This window comes from Prenolepis imparis, unplaced genomic scaffold (genome assembly GCF_030444845.1).
Source record: "Prenolepis imparis isolate NDT839.2.m4 unplaced genomic scaffold, iyPreImpa1.0 SCAF_7, whole genome shotgun sequence".
In the NCBI taxonomy this organism is placed as follows: Eukaryota; Metazoa; Arthropoda; class Insecta; order Hymenoptera; family Formicidae; genus Prenolepis; species Prenolepis imparis.
The window spans coordinates 9775245-9800166 of NW_028141165.1; the positions used below are offsets into that span (position 1 = coordinate 9775245).

At 33.3% G+C, this 24922-nt stretch overlaps 3 protein-coding genes across 6 annotated transcripts in view; 1 reads left to right on the forward strand and 2 right to left on the reverse strand.

Moving 5' to 3' along the window:
• The window catches only part of LOC145938043 (uncharacterized), a 171528-nt gene extending 158196 nt beyond the window's left edge, over positions 1-13332 (reverse strand). Inside the window, exon 1 of the mRNA XM_083041367.1 lies at positions 11462-13332. Within this exon, the coding sequence (XP_082897493.1) occupies positions 11462-11627 (166 nt within the window). The 5' untranslated portion in view covers positions 11628-13332. The remainder of the gene's footprint in view (positions 1-11461) is intronic.
• A 2238-nt stretch (positions 13333-15570) lies between these two features.
• On the reverse strand, positions 15571-23267 carry LOC145939185 (uncharacterized). Of its 3 annotated transcripts, none has more exons than XM_083043424.1 (8): positions 23129-23267; positions 19443-19552; positions 19200-19278; positions 18869-19052; positions 18334-18600; positions 17890-18249; positions 17047-17596; positions 15571-15722 (listed from the first exon to the last, which is right to left on the reverse strand). In XM_083043424.1, the coding sequence occupies exons 2-5, from the start codon at positions 19509-19511 to the stop codon at positions 18399-18401; spliced, it is 534 nt and encodes a 177-aa protein (XP_082899550.1). In that variant the 5' UTR covers positions 19512-19552; positions 23129-23267; the 3' UTR covers positions 15571-15722; positions 17047-17596; positions 17890-18249; positions 18334-18398. The 3 variants fall into 3 exon arrangements, with proteins under 3 accessions (XP_082899550.1, XP_082899549.1, XP_082899551.1); XM_083043423.1 differs by lacking the exon at positions 23129-23267 and adding an exon at positions 19892-19964; XM_083043425.1 differs by lacking the exon at positions 23129-23267 and adding an exon at positions 19916-19937.
• On the forward strand, positions 20251-24558 carry LOC145939173 (dynein intermediate chain 2, ciliary). Of its 2 annotated transcripts, XM_083043405.1 has the most exons (15): positions 20251-20501; positions 20577-20694; positions 20822-20938; positions 21008-21209; positions 21300-21374; positions 21484-21650; positions 21771-21854; positions 22074-22260; positions 22347-22508; positions 22589-22732; positions 22935-23041; positions 23138-23315; positions 23391-23622; positions 23720-23953; positions 24112-24558. In XM_083043405.1, exons 2-15 carry the CDS (start codon positions 20638-20640, stop codon positions 24287-24289), a joined length of 2124 nt encoding a protein of 707 aa, XP_082899531.1. In that variant the 5' UTR covers positions 20251-20501; positions 20577-20637; the 3' UTR covers positions 24290-24558. The 2 variants fall into 2 exon arrangements, with proteins under 2 accessions (XP_082899531.1, XP_082899532.1); XM_083043406.1 differs by lacking the exon at positions 20251-20501 and having other exon boundaries at positions 20544-20694.
• Positions 24559-24922: the final 364 nt, after the last annotated feature.

The following is a 24922-nucleotide window of genomic DNA, read 5'->3' on the forward strand; positions in this document are numbered from 1 at the left end:
AACGCGATATTGGTAACAATCGGGACCATTTCCATAAGTTATTATTTCTCAACCTGCCATAACGATAAATCGTTTCATTGGATAACAGTAATTTTTTTTAATTAAAGTAGAATTTTTTAAAAATAATTAAAGAATATTAATTTAATTTAATTTAAAAAATTAATTAATTAAATTAATTAATTTAAAAAAGACTAATATCTCATATATTGCTGTCAAAAAATTATATAATTTGCAGATTTCTTATTAAATTATATTAAATCTGCTTATCATTATCTTATTACGTATAAAACATTGTATAAAATCATATAAAACAATTGTTATAAGAAAAATGTTTTAACAGCAACATGCAATACAATAAAATAATCTGAAAAGATAGCAATATATATTCCATTTCCGTCCTAATTAAGAAATATATATCCGCGTGATCATTTATTATGCCTTCTATTTAAGACAGCATTTCCATCGTCCATCGAGAACCGAGCACAACCACACGAACGTGCATGCGTAAAACACATATATGCGTAGCGAAAAAAAAACTTGATGACGAGATGCACGCACGCGGTCGCGAAGTGAAGCGCACGTTATCTGAAACGGCGGACGTTACAAGACCGTGAGAGTGCATATAGCGATCGGTTTAGATGAGTCCGCGAGCTTTTTGCTCGTCTGCCTGCGGATCCGGTTGATGGATGGTCCGCGTGGTCGTAATATAGTCGGCATGTGAATCGGTTCGCTGATTCCCCAGCTCTCGATCTCCTCCCTCGAATTCGCGCATACATGCTTCGGCGATTCGCAAGCGACGTCCGCGATCGCGAAATAGCGACTGACAAAAAATTCAAGATCGTCACTTTTTTTTGTCTCATATTTCTTTCGCGTGTGCAAAGATCTTTTATTTTCTCTTCATTTCTAACAGCGCATTAATGTTCGTATTAATCTAGCTATTAAGGAGAAAAATTTTTTCATTTGCAAGAGAGAAAAAAGGAGAATGAGAGAAGGAATAACTTATTATTATTTATTAAGTTTATAAATAAAATTTTTCAGTTTTTTGAAAGAATAACAACTTTAAAAAATATTTTGCATATCCATCAATTCGCGGTGAGAGTATAATAAAAAAGTGCTTCCGACGATGAAAGCTGATAATTTCGATTTCAAGTTTGAGTTGGATGTGTGAAGTTGGAACCCCTATGTTATGCTATCATATTATAGTTCTGTTAAGAGTACTGAGTTATTTAGAACCATAGGAAGAGTTCTTAATAATTTTTAGAAATAGTTCCGGTCATTACGATAACGAAAATCAGTTTCAAAAAATAGGGGTGCCAACTTTACATTTTTTTACACATCGAGTTCTAATAGTTTTGAACAGAGTTTTAAGGTTCTTTTAAATAGTTATATAGTTATTCCTGATTATTTTTTGAAAGAGTTCTGCAATTTTTATAGAGATAAAAAAACATACTTTCAATATCAAAGATACGTTTTTTTATCTAAAAATTGCAGAACTCTTTCAAAAAATAATCAGGAACTATATAACTATTTAAAAGAACCTTAAAACTCTGCTCAAAACTATTGGAACTCGATGTGTAAAAAAATGTGAAGTTGGCACCCCTATTTTTTGAAACTGATTTTCGTTATCGTAATGACCGGAACTATTTCTAAAAATTATCAAGGACTCTTCCTATTATATAGTTCTAAATAACTCAGAAATAGTTCTTAACAGAACTATGTGATAGCATAACATAGGGGTGCCAACTTCACACACCCGTTTGAGTTTGACTCGCGCCCGTAATTCAGAAAAATTTTTCCGGCCAACTTTTCAACGCTGCTCAAAAACCTGTTTAAGATCGTCACGGTTATGAACGCGCATAATATCAGCTAATGATTCGCCGAAAAATTATTAATCGATATTCCGATTATACAAAGGCAAGACAAATTTTTGCCTGCTACACAATTTGTCATCTTTTTTATTCGCTATCTTTTTCATTATTGTATATTGTAATATAATTTTTACGAGATAATGTCAAGCATTTCATCGAAATTGCAAAGTGAAGAGAATACGAGAGAATATTTTAAAAATATGACACATAGATTGATAAATAAATAAATTTTATCTCCATCTGACATAATTAAGATTCACGCGAAAAATATTTATACAATATGAAACAAAGTGTGAAGAATTTAAATTACATAAATATATTTAAAAAATTATACAAAAATGCATCTGTATAAATTAATAAAAATTACTATAAACTGATACTGATAATTAAACTGATAATTAAAAAAACATTTAAAAATTCGAGAATACTTTTGTTTTTAAATATATGTAAGTATATATCTTTGGATGTTACTTTAAGAATAAAGATATGTTTATTATCTATTATTAATTTATTTTAAATGTTTAATGCATCGCACATTTTTTTGTTATAATTTTCTTTTTCCTAAAGGAAGTATTAATATGCAATCGTCGTGTCCTAAATTTAACGAGGAATATTAGAAAGTAGACAAACCGAAGTTTCATGTGATTTCGAGTACGCGATTTATAACATCATCATATGGAATAGCATCATATATCTGACAGATTGTACGATGGGAAAAAAAGAATGCACACTAATAATCGTTCATCCGCTATTCATTTTGTCTGACAGTTTCATCAGTATATTCCGTCAAGTTGAACGTAGAAAGAACGATAATTTCCCGCTCGCCGCAGAGAACCGCGATCGCGAATAATATTTCCTGGCGCATCCCATGATGCGCTCCAAACTTTCCCTTTCGCGCGATTCTATGGGACTAGGATCGAAAGAGAATCAGGAAATTCTTCTATCGGTTTATCTATATTGCAAAAAGTTTACGAAAAGGCTTTCACCCAGGAAATAAAACGTCCGGCGAAATGAGCGGATCTCCGTCATCTCCCGATATAATCAACGTAATAATCATCACCAATTCGCTCGCCAAGATATGAGAAATACAGAGAAAAATTGAGAAGACTTTAATATTTCATATTGCGAGAAGAAATCGTAGAGATACTGAATATAATTATTTTTAATTTATCTACAATTGTTATTTACTACAATAATCCTAATATTAAAATTGTACAAAAAATCAAGATATAATATATAATAAATCAGTGTTTCAATTAGTCCTAAGTTTATTTCCAATTGTTTTAGAGTTCCTCTATGGATGGAGGAGCTTTTTCTAGAGAAAATATTTTTAAAAATCACGCACACAGCTGACTGATAAAGTCAAGGCGATGCATCGAGATAATCTCGGGTAAAATAACACGTTACAAGCCCGACGAGAGCCCTAAACTAACCGCATTACAGGTACTATCGCGCGAATCCGCGCGGCGCGATCGACCAAGATTTTACACGGTGAATCTCCCCCTTCGTCCGGAGCTATTTCTCGCCGTTGTCCAACGGCGTAATGACGGATAATGACATAGGCTGTATAGAGCCGCGAAACGAGACAGAAAGAGAAAGAGAAGAAGCTAACTTCTATAATATAAAATAGCGGGAGCGCCGCGTTCATTCACCGCTCGATCGTTCGCTTCACCTGTCCATGTTGCATCGAGGTGTATGTTTGTTACACATATGCGAAACACATTGCATCGCGTCTCTTTGAGTTCTTAAAACAGCGCATTCTCATTATACGACCATCATACGCCGACGTAAATATAATAATTCGAAAAATATTATCAAAATTATTAATTGCAGATATTTCTCTAAATATTGCTATAAATAATTCGCGAACTATATTCATCGATCCTTGGTGAAAAATTTTTGTTAGAAATGAAAGAAGTTGTATAGTATTATAGTATAATTGTGTTAATTATGTATATGAAAATAATTACTAATCATCTCTTCATTAAAATTTAGAGAAGCAAACTGTATTAATTCAACACTCCCAAATATTTTCCTCCGTATAAAAAAAAAAAAATATAACGTATCAGTGGATTGCAAGTTAATAACTTGGGTAATTATTTATAATTAATATTATTACTACAAAATATAATTGCTAGATAAGCAAATGAAGTTAATGTAAACGCTAAGATAATCTCCATTAACACACGGGTGATACAAATTTCATAATATTACGGCTGCTGGTTCGCATAACAAGTCTCGCGGATCTTTATCGACATTTCTAGGACCTCCGCTTTAAAGAAACCGACTTGTAGAGAGAAAAAGAGAAAGAAAAGGAGAGAATGCGCAATTTCCACCTCTCTCTTTCTCCCTCTCCAATCTGTAAGTATTATCTAGCGCACTGCGAGAGGGTTACATTCACCTGCATATGGCCGACTGCCAACCGATAATTATCCCACTACTCTACGCATTCTTTTTTAATTAGTGCGTACGCTCGTCCCTATTACATTCGTCATGCAGAAGCCTCACTTATGATTCTAATGAAAATAATTGAAGGGTTATATGAATAACGTCTACCATTCTTCTCCACGAGTATTTTTCTCGATTTTTTCTCTCTTTAGAAATTATTCGCGTAAACTAAATGCAATTATTTAGTTAGAATATATTATATTAAATTATTTAGTTAGAATATATTAAAAATAATATAATAGCCCTTTATTATCGATTTCACGGTAGAAATAGAAGATATAAACGAAGCATGGCACAAAGAGCACTCACTAAAAGCTTTGATTAAAAACCGGTTAAAATACACTCTCTTATTTGTCGTTACTGAAAACCTGTTTCGCGACTAAACGATTTCTTTTAAAAGGGTTAAAATTAATCTAATTGGAATTCATAAATCCAACAGTAGTCAATAAATGTATGATTTATCGAAAATTTCACGCGCGTCAACATACAAAGTATGCCGAAGAATTTTCGCGCCTTGAAGCGTTAATTACTCTCCGAGGAACAAGTTCGTTCTTGAAAAAATATAAAAATATCCCTCCCCTCCCCTCTTCTTCTCTAGAGCGTAAAACAAATCCAGTTTCGAGAGTTCGATGTCTCGGCTAACACGCGATTTGCACACGTTTTTTCTTCCCCTTCTCTCCCGCCGATATCCTTCTTATTACGCTTTTAACGCCTTTACGCCGAATGCGAGAATGCGTTTTTTTCTTTACTACCACCGGTTACGCGCCATTGTGCTATCGATGGAATGCCGCCGATACTTTTGACCGTGTGCGAAGTAACGAGCGTTATTAAAGGGGACGGATTGAAATAGCGCGTCTAAGATAGCGACGAGGCGGCCGCAAACAAACGGACGAGTTGCAAGATGATATAATTATCTACGAGAGAGATGACGCGTTACGGTGCGTTGATAAACAGCAGGCCACGCTCTGTCGCGATTCTTTTCTGCTAATGACCGCGACGTCGAAATCTCTCTGAGAGAGAATCCGGCCTTTCGCATGATCGAAACAATCGTTTCCGCGGTCGGCGATAATCATCTGAAAGATTGGCGCATGCGATTTTGAAGATTAACAGGGATTTCAAATCCTAACTAATTTCGTTCGCTTAAAATAAAAGAGAGCTCTTACTTTCGCTTAATTACCCATTTGAAGGATTAAAAAATTCAGATCTTTTTCGTGAAAATTACAAAACAGATTTGATCTCGCAATTGTAACGTGATTTACAATCGTGTATGATGTCGGTCTCGCGGATTTCTTTTATAACAATAATGTACATCTTGCTAATTGTCTGTTCAATCCGTTTTTATGAATGTAAAAGTAAAAAATGGATAGATAATTCACACTAGAAAGTTTGATTGCGGCAAAATTTCATCTCATATTCATGAGACTATAGCAGGTTTAAGTAAATTTAAACAGTTGTTCTTTAAAAAAAAAAAATCTTATAAAAAGCTATTATTGACAGATGACTCTTGTTTATCGCTTGCGTAATTGAAACAACAGTTTTCTCAGCTGCCACGTGTTTCGCGTCGTAATTTCTTCGACGTTACCTTTATTTCTTCGACGTTACCTCGTAATAACTGACTAAAGCGCATAAATCGACTTGGCATATAAATCATCGATATTATTATTGCAAAACTAATAATGAGTTATAACTGCAAAATTCTTACACATAGAAAAGCAGACAAATTTGTTATATTTATTTACTATTATAATATAATAATAATATTAAAAATTATTTATTGCATTATATGGAGAATAGTGATAAAAATAAATTAAGATAAACGTAAAATTAATTCAGCAAAATATTACACGTGTTAAATTCGTTTAAAGAATTTATAAATTCTACGTTTACTTGTGTGCTCTACATTTTTACTGATCAAAGAATTCTCGTGAAAAAATACAACGGCATCGCGCCACGATACATTTCGACACGCTTAAACAATAAAGAGAAGATACAAAAGGGGGAAGAGTACGCGCAAAAATTCTTTCCTTCCATATATCTGCTGAAAGTTCGCCCTGAGGAGACTTTTTCGGTCGACTCTCTACTCTCTCGCGGTAGTAAAGAGATTTCAACTATTCATTGTTCTGGTATAATAATAGGAGTGAAATGGCCGCACGTCGCTAAAAGAAGAGAAAACGCACGAGCAAAGGTTCCTAAGCACAAGTTAATGTCTCTAATTATGACCGGTTACAAAATTATACCCCTTTGCACCGAGTAGGAGTGACCGAACGCGTTCTGGTCAGATCATAAATTTCCTCCAAAAACGAAGAAGGGAAAAGGGGGCAGGGAAAAAAGAGGACCAGCATCGCCGCCGGAATTTCAAGTACATTTTGTATCGCGCGCGAAAAGATTATCAGTCTTTAAATTTCTCCGGAGCGATTCACTTGACGTAAATCAATTCGCGAATTTTCGTCGCGGTTCCTCCTCGAAACGCACGTCCTTGAAAAACGTTGCGCGAATACTCAGCGTCGGCAGTAAACATTGCGCAAATTACGAAAGAGGCAGCGCTGACACGGTCTTGAAGAAAAGTAAGCGTTATATCTCTGAGCGTAATATAATTTTGCAACGTTTGCACTGCAAATTATGCGGTGAAAGTAGGTTCAAAAAATGTTTACCAGTAAATTGTATATTTGAAGAAATCTAAAATCAACTTTTTCGTCTTTCAGATTATTTAAAAGCTTTAATTGTATGTACTCTATTATACACAGAGAATTTTCTCTTAGAATTTATCCTGAAAATCATGGTAATCGTGGGACAATATGGTATGGAAAGAATTTTATGAGAATTTCTCTGATTAATATTTATCGCAATAAACATAATAATATCTACATGTTAAAATATAAAACATGTTTGAGTAATTTTACCATGCAGTTTAGTAAAATTAATCAAACATGTTTTACATTTTATTGTGATAGATATTTTTATTGTGGTAAATATTAATCAGAGAAATTCTCATAAAATTCTTTCCATACCATATTGTCCCACAATGACCATGATTTTCAGGGTAAATTTTAAGAGAAAATTCTCTCCGTGTACTTTCGATATTAAGTGTTTGTTTTCTAAATTTAAAAATCTAATTTTTAACCAAAATTTATTTTACTTCTAAAATTTATAATTTCTAAAAAAAAGTTATTTTTATCCACAATTTAATAAATCTTTCAATTTATCCTTTTCATTTAATAAATTAACATCGCGATAGTTGCTTTCATTGATATTCTCTCTCATATATATGTAACATTTTTTTATAATAGCTTATTGAGAAATCGTAAAAGGTAAATAAAAATACTACAGATTTTGATATATGATTTCACGACTATAGGACGGATCGAATAAGCTACCGAGAGTAATTTAATCTTAATTAAATCTCCCACGGTTATCTAACATTGCGTGCACGCCGAGTATTCTGAATCTTCTTAGAAAATTGCATCCTATTGCAATCTATTCTTCGCGGCGATCCTGGCAAACTACGCGAGTGAATAGCGGTAGTCCTGATAAGGCTCACTATATCTCATAATATAAATCCTGTTATCGAAAGCCATGAAAGAAAATCATGAGTTGCACTTGCAGTTCGAAATGCAACGCGCTTTCTATCCGAGATAAATTAAATCCCCACATTTATCATCTCTTGACTCTTCGTACGCGTTATTAATTAATGTCTATCTTTATAGATTTTCTAAAATTATTCTTGAGATTAAAAGGATTCCAAAGTACACAAGAAATATATACGATCAAAGATTAAATAAGTATAAATCAAATATAATCAAAGATAATAAATATATAAAATGTAAAATGTATTCCACGATTTTAAATTATTATAAAATAATAAAGAGATTTTTATTCTATAAATTAACTTAATTCTTATTAACTTTTATTCAAAAATTCCGATTTTTACCAAACCACCATTTAAAAAATTATTAGCTTCATTTAATTAGCTTAATTATATATTTTAGTAAACTGTGTGTGTGTATGTAAATACAATCATTAAAAACAATTTTAAATTTATTAAATTATTGCTAAAATATCTCCATCATTATGCATTTATTTTATAATAATGAACATTTTATATCAGTGAAACTCATCAGTGAAACTTGATCGCGTTGTGATTAGTCAAATTATTATTTCTTTAATGCTAATTAAATAAAGCTAATCCTTCTTTTTAATGTAAATAGATGAGAGTCAGAATTTTTTAATGAAAGTATGAAATTAATTTATAAAATTATAAAAATCTGTTTATTATTCCAAAATAATTTAAAATCATGAGATGCAACATCTCGCATCATTTATATTAAAGAATGTTCAAGAAAAATGTGTATTAGTAACATGTGATGTGCAAAACATTCGCAGTAAATATTATCAGAGCAGCATTTCTTCATTTGTGAAAGTAGAAAGATATTGCCATTAATAAAAAAAATAAGTACAATATAAAATAATATACTGATATTTCTCGAAAGTTAGAGAATTTGGGCATCGATGCGGATTTATTTAGGACGGCGCAAAGAAAGAAGCGATCAAATTTTCGCGAACGCATCAGATATCTTATGAACCGTTCCGGGTTGCACATAATTAGTATCGCGTGATTCATTAGGGATTACCTCAAACGAGTTGTAAATAACACTAAGGAATCGTAAACTCCGCGGTCATTAAATAAACGCCCGCGGCCGGCGAACAGTTATCCGTAGGCCACGTTCGCACGAGATCCCTCCTTTTCGCAGCAGCCTCGACACGTACATATTATTCGCATCAAGATTGGAAGAGGAATTTTACACGGTGCCCGATGCCAGAAACGTTTTCCGCGCGCATCCCTCCAGCACGTGCATACGCATTCGTTGCACTACGCATTGTTGCACGTTGAAGAACGATCGAATCGCGGAAAGTTATACGCTCTCGGCGATCTTTCGGGAATATTAAGTTTTCCTTCTATTTCAGTTATTTCAAGTTTTAACAAAATATATATAAAAAGATTAATAATCAGGGTCTAATAATTTAATGCAAGAAATTGCATGAAAACATTCTTGTAAAAATAACGCAAAATATTTGCGAGTGTATATATATACTTATGTATATATGAACAAAACTTGAAAAATTATTTTTATTTAAAAAAAAGATTCTAAAATCGAACGATCTGTTGCGAAAATATCTCCATCATATACATACATATATTTTAAAATAATGAATTTTATCATGGTCGAATAGAGATTAGTCAGATTATTATTAATGCATCGTGCATTGAATTCAATGAATTATGAAGAAGATCCTCTTTCTCACAATCAGCTGCTTTCTCTTTAATAAATATCAATCGCGCCTGCAAAGTTGTATAATGCGTGCGAAAACATCTAAACACGTATTTATCGTTTCAGAGAGTCACAATCTATTAATATCAACGCGCGAAGCGACAGCTTCGATATTTTTCTAACGCCGCGGCGCGTCCAAGCGTGCTAACGAGTCATTGACGATGATCTAACGCGAAATGCAATCATCGCGGAAAAAAGTCCGACATGCAGGTCGTGTCAAAATTGATCTCTGTTGCACTTATCGCGTTCGGCTGCCAATAGAAAGTGCGATCGCGCGAATAATTTGTACTCGCAAAGGGGACCTCATCGAGGTGAGAGAAGGTTCATCAAGCTTCACCGTCGACATTCGCGCGCACGCGCGACTACGTATTTCCGCCTTTCTAAGTGCATGCAAATTAATCGATTTGAGATCGGGACGACAGATGCGGCTCAACAATGAGCACCGCGCATTTTTAAACGTCCTGAGAAACCGACCCGACTCTATTATCGGACTGAATTTAATTGCGACACTGTACACGCATCGCAAACGCACAACGAATATATCATAGATATAGCGTTTAAAAAGTATCCGGTGAGTGAAATCATTTGACTAATATTTAATTTGAATAGTAGATTAAAGGTAAAGAATGCATGAATGTGCATTCATATGTGTGCATCAATATGCATCAATAAATTTGTATGAAAAGATAACATATGCAAATATATACATATGTACAATGTAAGTGAAATTGCAATGCAAATATATCTTATTACATATTATCACATAATTAAATTGCAATATATAACTAACAATAAACAGAAAATCAATATAATAAGCTCTCGATTTATTTTACGAAAATAAATTCTATATACGTTGATAATCATCGTAAATATCAGCCATTTTTTTATGTAATTATTTTTAATGGAAATAAATAGGCTCGTTCTTTTGGAAATATTTGATGGATTTCGCAATCTTTGCGATTTACAGAGAATTCTATGGAGTATTTTGCCGCGACGCGATGGAAGATGAGCGAGCGTACTTTCACAGAAGCAAGCGAGTGCAAAGGTCGTTCTTCATCGGCAAAGCCGAGACGAGTAACAAAGTTCAGGCATTCACCATCATTGCAATAATCGCCAGAGAGTGCGGTCCTCATGCGAGAATGAAAAGGAGAAAAGCCGATAGATAAGGATGCAATGACGATGAAGTGTCTTAGATGTGCTCCTCTCTCTCTGTCCCACCCTCTTATATTATTATATTTTTATATAAATGCGTTTTTTTATTATAAAGTTGTGTTATGAAAAATATATAATCAACCGTAATAATTACAATTATATTTTCATTACTGATGTAAAAATAAAATATAATAGATAATTCTTCTGCATAAACGTAATTACCAGCAATTTAATGTTTAATTGTTTTATTGTATATACTTAGTTTGCATAGTTTGAATTTTTAATATGTTTTGCTCTCTTTTTATTTTCTTCCATTATATTTGATATCTAATATAAATAAATTTTTAATTATAATTTATTAACATTTTAATTAATATAGACATCAAATTTAACTGACTCTAACATAACATTACTATATATTATTAAATTATTATACGTGCGTGATCAAAAAATTATAAATACATAAACGCTCGTAAAATTAAGAATCAATTATAATAAAAATTATCTCTTTTCACGCTTTTACGCTTCTCACTTTTCAATCTTGTTTATATCACAATTAAATTAAAATATTATTTTCTCGTTGAAAAATAATCGAGGCTCGATGAAAAATTTCGATGATGATCAACGTATAGAGAGCGAATGGGAAAACGACATACTAAAACTAACCTTTATCAGGACGCGGCCGCTGCTCGCTGGACGCCGGAAGGGATTCCAAGTCGTACTCCAAGGTCGCAGCATCCTCGGCATGCGCCAGCACCACCAGCACCGCGCAAGTCAGCAGCAACGACGTCAGTAACACTGTCCTCACCCATGTCCGGCCGATGAGAGTCATTTTTCAACAAACACTTGGAACACTTTTCCGCACTCGAGCACCGGTCGTCGCACCGCGGTCACCGCGCGTCGTGTCGCGATCACATCTTTTTCGATTCGCGGAGTCCCCGGGGTATCGAATTTCACTCTGCGCGGGCGATACTTTTATCCGAGAAACTCGCGACTGGACGAATTCGCGGAGGACGAGACGGCGACGACCTCGAAACGGCGACGATTTCGAAACGGCGCGAACGTCGATGTTCGGCGTCGGTGCTCCATGTGAACTTAGCCGCTGGTCGGATGAAGAATCGCGAACAACGTACTTGCTTGTAACGACCGCACTGTTTTGTTTCTCAGATTCACGCCAACACACGACACTGTCGAACGATGGCAGGAGAGGACGAGGGAGAAGGGAGGGGTGATTACTGTCGCTGTCAGCCGGTAGCGCGTGCTACTGTTTTGAAAGAAGTGTGCGCCCACCGCACGAGTTCATGCTGCACTGCTACGACGCCGTCAGGTGTTTGAAGCTAGCCGCCGCCGCGCGATCAAGACGCGACATCTTTCGGGCGCTCGCCGAAATAAACGCGCGCACACGACCGCGACACTTTGCCGAACACCGCCTGTCACGTGAGCCGCGCATTCTACGTCACTCGCCTCCTTCCCCCACCCCACGCCGTTTCATTCATGGAGAATGCCGCGCTTTTTACCCGCGTTCTCTCTCACTCGCGCATATATATATACATGTCGGACGGAAATAAAATGCATATTCGATAGATATAAAAATATTTATCAGATCTGAATATATATGAGGAATGAAAGATTGATTTGATTTATAGTACAAATTTTTTAGTCACGACGTAGCTACGTATATATATCGATCATCCGCGTTATCTCAATCAATACGACTTGAAGCGTTATGCTTTGAAAAATCCGAGATCGCCATTTTGGGAGCTGCTATGTTAATTTTGCTTTAGCATATTAAATTTTTGAGTATAATATGTTCGCAATTAATGCTTGAAGCTAAATGTTTTACTCTGAAATAAAATGACATAAATGAGAATAAATGAGATGAAATATGTCTTTAGAGCCTTTAAATATTTTCGTAATGCCTCTTGTAATATATTATTGATATATGAATAATGATAAAGCGATAGCCCGCATACATATTTTTTCTATCATAGATCATTGCGCGCACATTATATATCTCATTAGATAAGTCAATTAATTAAGATTTAGAAATGAACTCTGAGCTTTAATCGATATTAGAGGCGTGAGAGCCTACCTTTTCGCGTTTCTTCGACATGTCGTATCAATTCGCGACGACTGCGGCGGCGAACGGGATTCGCGTGGTGCAGCAACCTTGATGCATCGTCTCTCTCGGCGCGGAAGACTCGCAAACATGTACTTGCCTGTATTTAATTAAGCCCGGGGTCGTTCGAGGGAAAGAAGTTGGTACAGGAAGCGCGATGGGTTTGGAATACGCGAGGAGCGAACCGTACTTCTCCGAGTCCGTTAGACGACAAACACGTAATGAGTTATGACGTAGCTATAGGTCGATCGACCGCGCGTTATCTCGATCGATACATATCGACTTGAAGCGTGATGCTTGGGAAAAATGCGCAGGGCTGCTGCTAATTTCGCTCCGTTACTAATTTTTGGTTATTTTCACAACTGATGCTTGGAGATAATTAATTGTTTTACTCTAAGGTGAAAGATGAGATAATTGAGAATAAACGAGACCGAAATGTCTTTATAATTGTATGATAATAAAATACACTTCTTTCTCTCCTTTCACGAGAGGAAATATACCGCGAACTGTACCAACCTGAAAAATTTTCGACACGCGTCGTAAACGTAATGAACGGACCGGTATATCTCGTCGTCCTTATCGGCTTCCCTTCTTGTTCTCTCTACCTTCGTCCTCTCCGTCGACCGCGAACGGACAAGTGGTCTGCGGTTTTTCATCCCGAGGAAGAAACGCGCGGTCGATGCACCTGGGACCTGGGACGCGAGTCGATCAATGGTCGTGCGATATATTTGTCTCGAATCGCGCTCTTATTCAAATTATGGCGAATCTGCGCGGGTCGTTAATTCTTGGCGATTTTTAACGCGGATTCGTCGTTATGCGAAAATATATTTTTAATGATTGACGTACTAGATTGATTTATATAAACCTTGACCTTATATAAAAAGTCCTATATAAAATTCTTTTTCCCTCGCCTTAAATTAAATTGTTTTTATATTATTATGGACTATTATAATATTAAAATATGATAGATATGAATATAATATATAGAAACGAATGATATATAATATTAAGAAATAAAAGAAATATACTTCTATCTATCATATATATAAAATTATATAATATATGCATCTTTCTCCAAATTATTTTAAAAATAAAAAAAATAATAAATTACGTTTCTTTTTCGTGATGTTTACAAATGTATTATAATTGAGCTTTGATCATGACGATAATATCAATGTTTATACTCGCGAACTGATAATGATATTATATATATTTAACAAAAATATATATCATGCATTGTCTTGTAAAAAGTAAATTAATAATAATTTATAAATTAACTTTTAATTGATGAAAAATACAATTTTCCACGTTTAACTAATTAGAAAATTACTTATTATCTTTTATCAGTTTTAAAAAAAATATCTAATTTGATTAATTGGAAAAATATTTATTATCTTTTATCAATTTTTAAAATTATTTTTTAACAATATTTAACACACATCTGCATTCTTTTATTTTTAATTTATATTGATGTAGAAAGCAATTATTATATGCAACTATCTATTTATATATCTTTATCCTAAATTTATCTTTTCATCCAAAAAATATTTGATTTATAAATAAATGCATATATAAATATAAATGTAAATTTCTTATTATCTTATTTGATTAGATGATTTGTAAAAACGGCAGCGCAGCATTTTAATTTCAATATCTTTAACAAGATTGCTACTAAGAATCAACAACGTTGGTCCGATAGGACTTACCGTTAGAATGACGATCTCTTAATTCCTCCGTCGCAAATACGTTTTCGTAGTTTATGCAAAGTCTCTCGAAAAGAGGTACATCGTGCGATCGTCGAATACTCGTAAATATGTTTCACGCCATGCCAGTTCGAAGAAAACAACATCGTCTGTGTTACGCGTCTTCTTCTGCTTCGCCGGCTGATCTGTGACGACGTGGGGCTCGTACATATTCGAGATATCGCGCGCGAGAATCTGCCGTAATATCTAAACGCACACGAGCGAGAGACTCCCTACGTAGCTCAGGAACATGCGAATACTCGTAAATTACGAGTCGCGAGTCCTTTATCCGAGTTTAGTCGAGTATTCTTATGTCAGCTCGAGCTTGAATTCGAGTGAAATTGATCCGATTTTATCGCGAAAAATTAAAAATCTATTTCGCGTCTCTGTTTTAGTTTCACAAACACAGTTTGTCTAGATTATCCATGTATACTTGATTCTACTTTCTGGCACGTTCTGGCTTCTTTCTTTTTCCGAATATCAAATGGATTATTCTCACGAAAACCGGTTTTGCTGGTTTTCTAATTAGATTCAGGGACAGTTATCTCGGTGACACGAGGATTTGGCACTTTCATCGATTGTCGTCACCGCATTACTTTCACGTTTACAGATTCGCTTGTCAATTCGGAGATAAAACCCTGCAACAGAATAATCTGTCGTCAGAATGTTGTTAATCGCGGTGATCGTACATAAGAAATTGTTTGACTAATAAAAGAATATTAAAATCACAGAACAGCTCTCTTCGCGCTTCCTACCTCTTATCGCGATACATGAAATGAACCATCAATGATGGTCATCTGGTGGAAACTCGGTCGTCGAAAGCAGCTTCGCATTTCCGTCGTCCATTCGTCTTCCATGAATAAATGAAAGGACATTAGCGACGCTCACACATTACCGGTTACCCCGCTCTCTCGTCCGGAAAGGATGAAATTTATTGCATCAAATTGGTTACAAAATACGCCATAAGTCTCGCTCGACTTATGACTATACCCGGCGATGTCGACGGTGCAATTTCTCCGTAATGTTACATGTTAATGTCCCAGATTCACGTCTTCTCCTCTTTGGACTAAAAAATATAAAAATATAATAACGCATGATTTATAATATCGGAGATTGATAGTCGCTCAGTTGTAAATACAATACTAAAACTTAAAATAAAAACTAATAAAATCTCGTTTCTTAATCTTAAACGCGAAATAATCAAATATATAACATCTTATCCAATTAATTTAAATTTTGCGCACAAATAAGTAATTTAAGATTGCATATGAAAGAAAGTTTTACTGCGATGTTATTATTAAGGTTGTCGCAAAGGATAAATTAATTTTGTATTCAGAAAGGAAAGGACCGAAACACACCTGGACCACTCTGTAGATACGCACAGAATATACGAGGGCGCATCGAGATGCATCTAAATATTCATACACGATGCATTATATGCGTTGTATGCTGCACAGCATGCGGAGATATGAAAATTTAAGGCAACAAATATTTATTCCCGCGACGGGTGGAGGCTTAATTAAAAATCGAGTTTGCCGGAATACAGCGGGAGAGGTGGAATAAATTTCAGATACACGAGCCATTAATTAGAGCGCTATCTCCGCGACAGGTATTTTCGTGTTTCGCATTTAAGTTCAAAACGAGCCCTTTAAGAAGGGAATCATTGGAAATGCATCATGTGTGGTCAAATCTAAAAAAATCTAAAAATAAAGAACGTCTTTTCCTCTCTCCCTTACATTATATAGTTAACATTATATAATTATAATTCTCTAAATAAAGAAAAAAAATGTTACATTTTCTGGCAAACGATTAAACAAATTCTATCCCGATATTTTAACATATCTATCCCAAGAAATCGCTTTTATGATTGAAAGAAATGCATATGCAATGTGCGTTTTATAGTACAATCAGACGAAGAAGACCGTTTCTCGGGATTCCGTAACAGAGTGCATTTTATGGCAGCATCCTCCGGTATTCTCAGCACGCAATATCTCACCGCTACGATCTGACACACATTGTGCGTGCGTAGAAAAGTTCTCTTAAGCGTGCACGGCATTGTTTCGTTCGCCTCTCCTTTATATACGCGAAAAACTATGATTTACGCAGCGGTGAGTTTAGAATGCACATTTTTAAGGGTCACTCGTAGTCAAAGCTTGCTTTACATTCCAATATTAGTATGCAACTCGAGTAACATGTAACATTTTTTAAAATTATTTTACATACGTTCGTATTTGAAATTGAAATTTCGGAGAAAAGATGAAGATATCTTCTGTGCGTATTAATAAAAAACTACATATTTAAGTAAAACATATAATAAACTGATACTTATAAACTATATTATATGTAAAAAAAGATATTGTTCATGTATGAAATAAAGTGATGGTCTTTACCGAGAATTACTTAATCCGTAAATGATCCCTGCGCGTGTTTTACAGCAGAGGAAGTCTTCAATTATTCGAGGATCTTCGTCGAACCCGTAATTTCCTGTAGTTTGAAAATGCGATTCCGCAAGGCCACATCGATATTTAGCAACGATATTACCAAAGATCGTCCTCCGCAGAATCGTAGAAAAATATCAGTTTAAAAAAATGCCTGTTCGTGTTCAATTATAGCGCTTAATTATAGTTATTTTTTTCGCCATCGTGCGTGGAACGTCTTCCTGTATTGCGCTCGTTCGATATGCAAGTTCCTCTCATGCAATTTAAAAGTGTAGCGTACAGCAAACTTGTAATTCCACGTTTTATATATTGTTGGCGATCTTTCAAAATCTAGCGTCAATCCTTTTTGTATTCTTTCATAATGTGACATTACACATAGTAATCGAAGAGAGCAAACTTTTATGAAAGGAAAAATTATCTATCTCTCTTACGTAGCTCCTCAAAATCACCAAATGGATATTATTTGCAACTATATTAATGGTTTTGTAATATATTATATTATCTAGAACATAAATATTACATATAATTAGATTTATCGTCATAAAAAAATAGTTGGTATATTCGTTCATAATAAAGAAAAATAAAATAATATTGCAAAAGAACTCTTACATTATTTAGAAAAAAGTTATAATTATAATTAAATGTAATATTTTTATCATTTTTAATAAATAGAAAAAGGAAAAGGCATTTATCTAATAATAAAAACAGCGCTAAATATATAAATAGTTCCTTACACAAAATTATTTTATGTAGAATTTTAATTAGATAGAAATAGAGAATAGATTAAATTGTTACCTTGATTAATTTGCCAATTCGATATAAAAGCGCTTAAGCAATACGCCGCATAAAGTCCAATGAATACCTGCCACGATCTCACGCAAAATGGGTATTGCAAATGTTACTGTTGGCTAGTGAATGTTGAGAAACGCCATTTGAATAATATCCTTAGCAATAATTGCTTTGGTCACGAAGAAGAAAGCGTTGTTTCCAATGAATCGTTGCACTCATTGAACCGGTTAATCCTTTTGCTTGGATGTCACTTCGCAATTGTGCTTTTGCTCGAATGTTAAATAACGACGATGGGAAGCTTCATAAGTGGAGCAGTTTAATAAAATACTGCAGTTTAATAAAATAACTTTAATAGTTTAAACCTTCCTGTAAATAACGTATAATTCGACATAACACACAAAATAAATTAATTTTGTAACATAAAATAAACTTGGAAAAAATATAACTTACATATTAATATTTGAATAATAATCAATCAGTTTGAATGAATAATCAGTCCAATGTATAGACTTATATTACAGTATATGACAATGGCAAGCAAAACATCCGGTAGGTACATAAGTTCGCATAAACGGATGTGGTGGTTGCGCTGGATCCAAGTTCAAAGAGTCCTCGCTTTCATTACTTAACTCTCCGATGCTAAATGTATCTGTGAGATCTTGTTTGTGTTTTGAGGGATCCTTAGATTTTGCAGGAAAGAGAGTCATTTCATCCTCACTATAATTGTCAAATAGAATGCATTGATTAATTTTTATTACATATTCTTCACATGTTTATATAAACATGGTCTTTATATTATTATATAATATATAATAATCAAACTATAAAATAAAGTAATATATAAATTTATACATAATTTTAAACAAATATTTATTATTATATTTTATTAATGAAAGAACATATGATAAAGAATTAGTTTTTAAATGTAATAATGTATCATCAATGCCATCTGACAATTATTTGTATGTGCATGATTATTTAATACCTTTCGCTTTCACTATGCCAGTATTCGACTAAAGGAAGATGCTCCTTATTCTTATGTGGTATAGGCAATCTTTGGATCGATATCAATCCAGAACTGGTGCTACTTGTATTTTCATTGTCATATTTTGGAAGCTTTATATAATCTGAGTTGCGTTGAATTCGCTTTGCCTGTTCAATGCGTGTTTCTGCAAAACAAACAGAAAAACATAACTTATGTAAATATATATAATTACAAAACAATAATTATATAATAAATTATATTTATTAATACAAGCAATCCTGCAGATGCAGAAATATAAAAAATATGCAGAGCTAGAAGATTGTTTTAGTACCAAGTTTCTTTTGTAACTGTTTGGTTGTATTTCGCTGTGAAGCCTGCGTGTGGTTACTGCTGCAACTGCTATCGCTGCCCTACAAGAGATTAAAGAATATTTTTACGCCATTAAATTTTGTTTCACATGTATTATTATTTTTATTTATGTATAATATTATGTATTTATTATAATCTTATATCTCATATGGTGCAAGACTAATCGCAAACATCAATCAATGTGTTTATTGAAATAAATATTTACCAAAAAGAGTCTTTCGTCTTCCACATGGTTAACAGCTTTAGGATCACTATCAATACCGCTATCTTCCATACTTTAAGGCATTCATAAAGAAGCTTGGCTTCTTAATTCATCTGAAATAGAAAGAAACCTTGATATTATTTATTTTGTCTTTCCGGTGATCAAACATGAAAGGAGTATGTAAAGAATTATGTAAAAGTTGATATAGCACAATATGTAGACATGAATTGCAATTAGTAACACTATTGTAATTTTAATAAATCTTAATATTTAATATCAATGAAGAGGTTGTGTAAATGTGTCAGTACTCATCACACAGAATTTCATATGTATTACTTTGCAATTTACAAAATCCAATAATACATATCATTTGTTGTTATGAGAACTGAATAAAACAATATGTTTTATGTATTTCAGCCAATGATATTTGCACGATTTTATATAATAACTACCCTGCAACTTGTTGGAATGCTCACATTATCATGGTATAGTCCATTATTGATTTTCTCCTTGCTAAATATCTACAAGAGATATAACCGTATTTGTCTCAGCGATATAAGATAAAAGCAATAACAACGATCAAAATATCGTATTCGAAAAAATTATGCAAGTTTCAAATATTTTATACATCTTGACAACTTTATAAATCACATTTGATTTTTACGCATATGATATATCTACTCTTATGTAATAGAATATTAAATAAATTGTAAAATAATTATAAATTTAGTCATATTTTTCATAGAATAAAGATTATTAATAAACATATATATTAAAATGTAGAAACATTACATCAAGCTAGTATCATACAGATGCAGACTACAGGCTGACATTGCTATCAAAGATCAAAGTCAAGCGTATCCTAGGAAACCGTAACAGACTTCTCAGTATTGAATGACATATAGATAAAGGATATTTGGAGTTTTTATCTATTATACCCTTTATACATTATCATACTATATTTTTACATATTATTGAAAGATAATTGTTGAGCTTGTAAAATAAATTTGATCATCGTGTACATTGCAGGATTGAGTTTTCTTTCTATTATATTGCTAAATAGTAAGTCATACTGCACAGATGTCAGAGAAAGAGAATATAATATCTCATAAATAAGTATATAAAGAAGTAATTTAGTTTCAGCTAATTACTCTTGCTAAACTATTGCGTTGATATAATTTTACAACATAAAGGAACAATGGCACCAACAATGGCACCAAAAAAAGCTTCCAAAGTATCGGAGATAAGTAAAGAAGTACATATCTTTTGTCATTATGAATATTAAAAAAAATAAATCTCATATCCTATTAGAATAAGATTTTATATATATATATATATATATATATATATATATATATAAATCACGTTTGATAATTTTGCAGCATCTAAGTTTAGCAAAAAGTCACATATCACGACAGGACTTGGGTGCTGGTGATATGGACTGGATGCGAGCAAGACTTATGTTGAGACCAGATGATCAATTGCAATTAACAGAAGCAGTACGTTTGATTTCATTGCTTGTCTCTTTCAAATATTATTAAATGGTTCTATATCTATATATGATCTAGGAATTACAAGAGGAATTCGTCAAAGTATTAACTATACACAATACCAGGAAACCAGACTCCTTAATTGAATGGTCATGGAAATTACGTGAATTTATAAGATTACCTCCTCCACCACATTTAGTAACTATACTGAATATAACTGGCACTATACTACACAAAGACTCTGAAGAAGCCAAAGTAGAATTGACAGGAGGAATTATTGGTAAGGCCCTTCATTTACTAATACGTTATAATAATTATATATATATATATATATATAAATGTATGAAATAAAATAATTTAATCAATATAGCTGATGAGGAGGCAGCAGACGAAAAATTGAAACATGATGAAGCTGAAGAAGAAGCTTATGAAGATGAGGAAGAAGGTAGGCACAGAAGAGATAGAGTTTACAGCAACTGTAAACAGAGATTTAATAAATTATTTGATTCTCGTGTATTTTTTAAATATATATATTACATATTCCACAAGAACAGCAGAGGAAGTGGATAAAACGGTGGAAGCGCTAGCCGAAGCTGAACGCGAACAGGAAGCCGAACCAGAACCTGAGGAGGATGAAATAGAAAAAGCAAAACCTAAGAAAATACCTAATCAATTCAATTTCTGTGAAAGGGCAGCGTTGACATATGATAATCCTATGAGGGTACGTATATATTAAATCTCCTACTTGTACAATATAACAACAATATAAATATTACAAACCCTGTTTATGAAAGCAAAAGTATTAGAAATAACATACAGAATAAAATCAAATCTTTTGCAGGACATAAGCACACAAACTATACCTCCACCTACTACTTCCTTCAATGCTAGTGTCTTTCAATGGACTATCTTTGACGAGTATCAGGTACAAATATCCTCTGTTCTTATTAGAAATAAATTATTTTATATTCAGTGAAACACACACATAATATAAATATTTTTATATTATGCTACTTCTTATTATTGTATAAAGAAATACGTAATTAATGTTAATTAAAGAAAATAATTTAAAATTATTTTCGTCTAAAAACATATAAATAGAAATATTATACATAAATTTCGACATTCTCATTTTTGTTGGCAGGAAGACTATGCTCAACAACAACGCGAGAAAGAAAAAGAGAAAAAAGCGCCATTGACGCAGGCAAAGAAAGAGGACGTAAAGAAGAAGGCTAAAATGGAATCTTCAGCAATGACAAACAGAATGCTACAAGCAGCCAAGACATTGGAACGAATGGTGAATCAAAACATTTTCGACGACATATCTCAAGGTAGGCATTCTTTTGCGATCCTTTCTTCAATGAAATTTTATATAGTATCTCGAATACATATTTTTTTCTCCTATTGTTTTATTTAGATTATAGATATTGGGACGATCCAAGCGATGAATTCAAAGACGGCGAAGGCTCCTTATTACCTCTGTGGAAATTTTCTTACGAAAAGACTAAGAAACACGATATCACGGCCATGTGCTTCAACAGCAGATATTACGATCTCTTTGCAGTCGCTTTTGGAACACGTTAGTCGAAGATATATCGTTATTCGCGTTATTTCCCTTTCAATGTTTATAGACTCTAAATGAAAACTTATGTATTCCAGTGTCGTTTAACAATTCGATAACAAATGGAACGGTATGCTTATTCAGCTTGAAGAATCCATCGTATCCGGAATGGATCTGTCCAACAGAATCTCCCGTGATGTGTCTAGATTTCAATGCTCAACATCCATACCTTTTAGTTATCGGTGTGTAACACAATACTAGCATGTATTATACATACAATAATATTAATACAATTAAATGATATAAATAATGATTTTACTGAAAATCTTTTATCAAGAAGATATTTGAGTGAAATAAAATTTGCAATCTGCAAGTTTCTGCAAAGACTTTTGTAATACTGCATTACTATATGCATGCTAACATTAATTAATTAATAACATTAAGGTACCATGGATGGAGCGGTGGCGGTTTATAATATAATGTTACCATTGTCCACGCCACAATACAAGAGCAGCGACGTTGTGCAGAAGCATGGAGGGTTAGTATGGGAGGTCTGTTGAATCTTTTGGCTCCAAGATTTCAATACACAATTAAGAAATACTTGTGTGAAAACTTTCAATTTAAAAAAATATACTAACTGTATATAGATTCGTTGGGCACCTGATACAGAAGAAGGAAACCTCGCGTTCTTCAGCGTCAGTATCGACGGCAAAATAAATCACTGGGTATTAAATCAGAACGATCTCGGTCTCACTACCGTCATGACGTTGTTCCTGGACCGGCCGCCTATACCGGGACCAGACGGCACATTGATCACGCTCAAAGGTAATGCCAGACAAATAATGATGAAAGGCAGGTGATCTCGTTAAACATGATGATTATATGGCCATTGGAATTCAGGATGCGGAACGTGCATTGCATTTCATCCCGCCGATCAGAACGTTTTCCTGGTAGGCACGGAGGAAGGTACCATATACAAGTGCAATACAGCATACAGCAGTATTTACATGAAGACGTATCACGAGGCGCACACTATGCCGGTGTATCGGATAGTCTTCAACAAGTTCAATTCCAGCATCTTTGCCAGCTGCTCGGGCGATTGGCGAATCAAAATCTGGGAAGATGAAAGACCGTAAGTTAAATCTTCAATCTACACATAATTGATATATTTATATGTATTTATATATAGATATACATGTATGTAAATGTGTGTGTGTGTGTGTGTATAGAGAACCTTTATTCATGTTTGATTTGGGTGTCCCGATTGGAGACGTTCAATGGGCACCATATAGTTCGACAGTGCTCGCTTGTGTATCAAACGATGGCAAAGTTACGGTGTTCGATTTAAATGTTAACAAGTATAGACCGATCTGCAGTCAACAGATTGTCAGTAAACGAAAGAGCAAATTGACCAGATTAGCTTTTAATAACGCGTTGCCTTTTATAATAGTCGGCGACGATAAGTAAGTGATACTTTCCAACTTTTGCATATTATTTGTACATTTAAATTATATAATTCTATTAAATCTATTAAATTATTTTTATTTAAGATATATATATATATATATTTTATATAATTTATAGTGTTTGTTTATATTTAATATATATAATTTTCACACAGAGGTACTGTAAATACACTTAAATTATCCCCAAATTTACGGATAAAAGTAAAACCAACAAAGAAGCAACTACACTTGTCGCAAACAGATTTGGAATCGATGAAATTGGAAAAGTTGCTCAGTTTTGTACGAGAACCTCCAGTACTGATTCCACCTAAAGATGTAAGAACGGTTACCTAAAACTGATACGTCAAACATATAAACAGATTAAAACTTTTTGTAAACAACAGTACTTTATTAATATTTGCTATAACAGACGGATATACATATACATATCTATATTTTTACAAATAAATTGGCACTAATTATGCAATACATGTCAAATAGTTCTACAAAGTAGTTTATGAACTTGAACTTATAACATGAAAATATCTTTATAATAATAGAACAATTCCCAACAGTCACTATTTAATAAGATAAAACTTAATAAATTGATTTGAATTAAATAATCCAAATAAAATATTATTTACACAACGTAATACAACACATTTTTTTTTATTCTTGAAAGTTTTTCCTTATTTCCTCTTAAAATTACGACTTTTGATTGAGCAGAACTAGAACAATCGAATTTCTACTATATAAATATTCACGAAATATTTCTGATCTTGTAGAACTGTTCAAGATATATTAAAAAATGCCTTTCTATCAAATAAAATGTTTTTTAAAATATTATGAAATTTTTAATTTGTTTTTAAAATCGTGTTAATATTAAATATTTATAAATCTCTCTCTCCCTTTCTCTCTTTTTCTCGATAGTATCTCTATAGTTCTCTATAGAACTATATAGCATTTACTAATGAATCAAATAGTAAA

Excerpts from the sequence above, each read along its gene's own strand:
- LOC145939173 (XM_083043405.1), top strand. The coding sequence starts at position 20,638 with ATGGCACCAACAATGGCACCAAAAAAAGCTTCCAAAGTATCGGAGATA. Across the intron at positions 21,651-21,770 it reads CATATGATAATCCTATGAGG|GACATAAGCACACAAACTAT; the intron begins GTACGTATATAT and ends AATCTTTTGCAG. Across the intron at positions 22,733-22,934 it reads TCCATACCTTTTAGTTATCG|GTACCATGGATGGAGCGGTG; the intron begins GTGTGTAACACA and ends AATAACATTAAG.
- LOC145939185 (XM_083043424.1), bottom strand. The coding sequence starts at position 19,511 with ATGGAAGATAGCGGTATTGATAGTGATCCTAAAGCTGTTAACCATGTG. Across the intron at positions 19,279-19,442 it reads AAGACGAAAGACTCTTTTTG|GGCAGCGATAGCAGTTGCAG; the intron begins GTAAATATTTAT and ends AATCTCTTGTAG. Across the intron at positions 18,601-18,868 it reads TGGCATAGTGAAAGCGAAAG|TGAGGATGAAATGACTCTCT; the intron begins GTATTAAATAAT and ends TGACAATTATAG.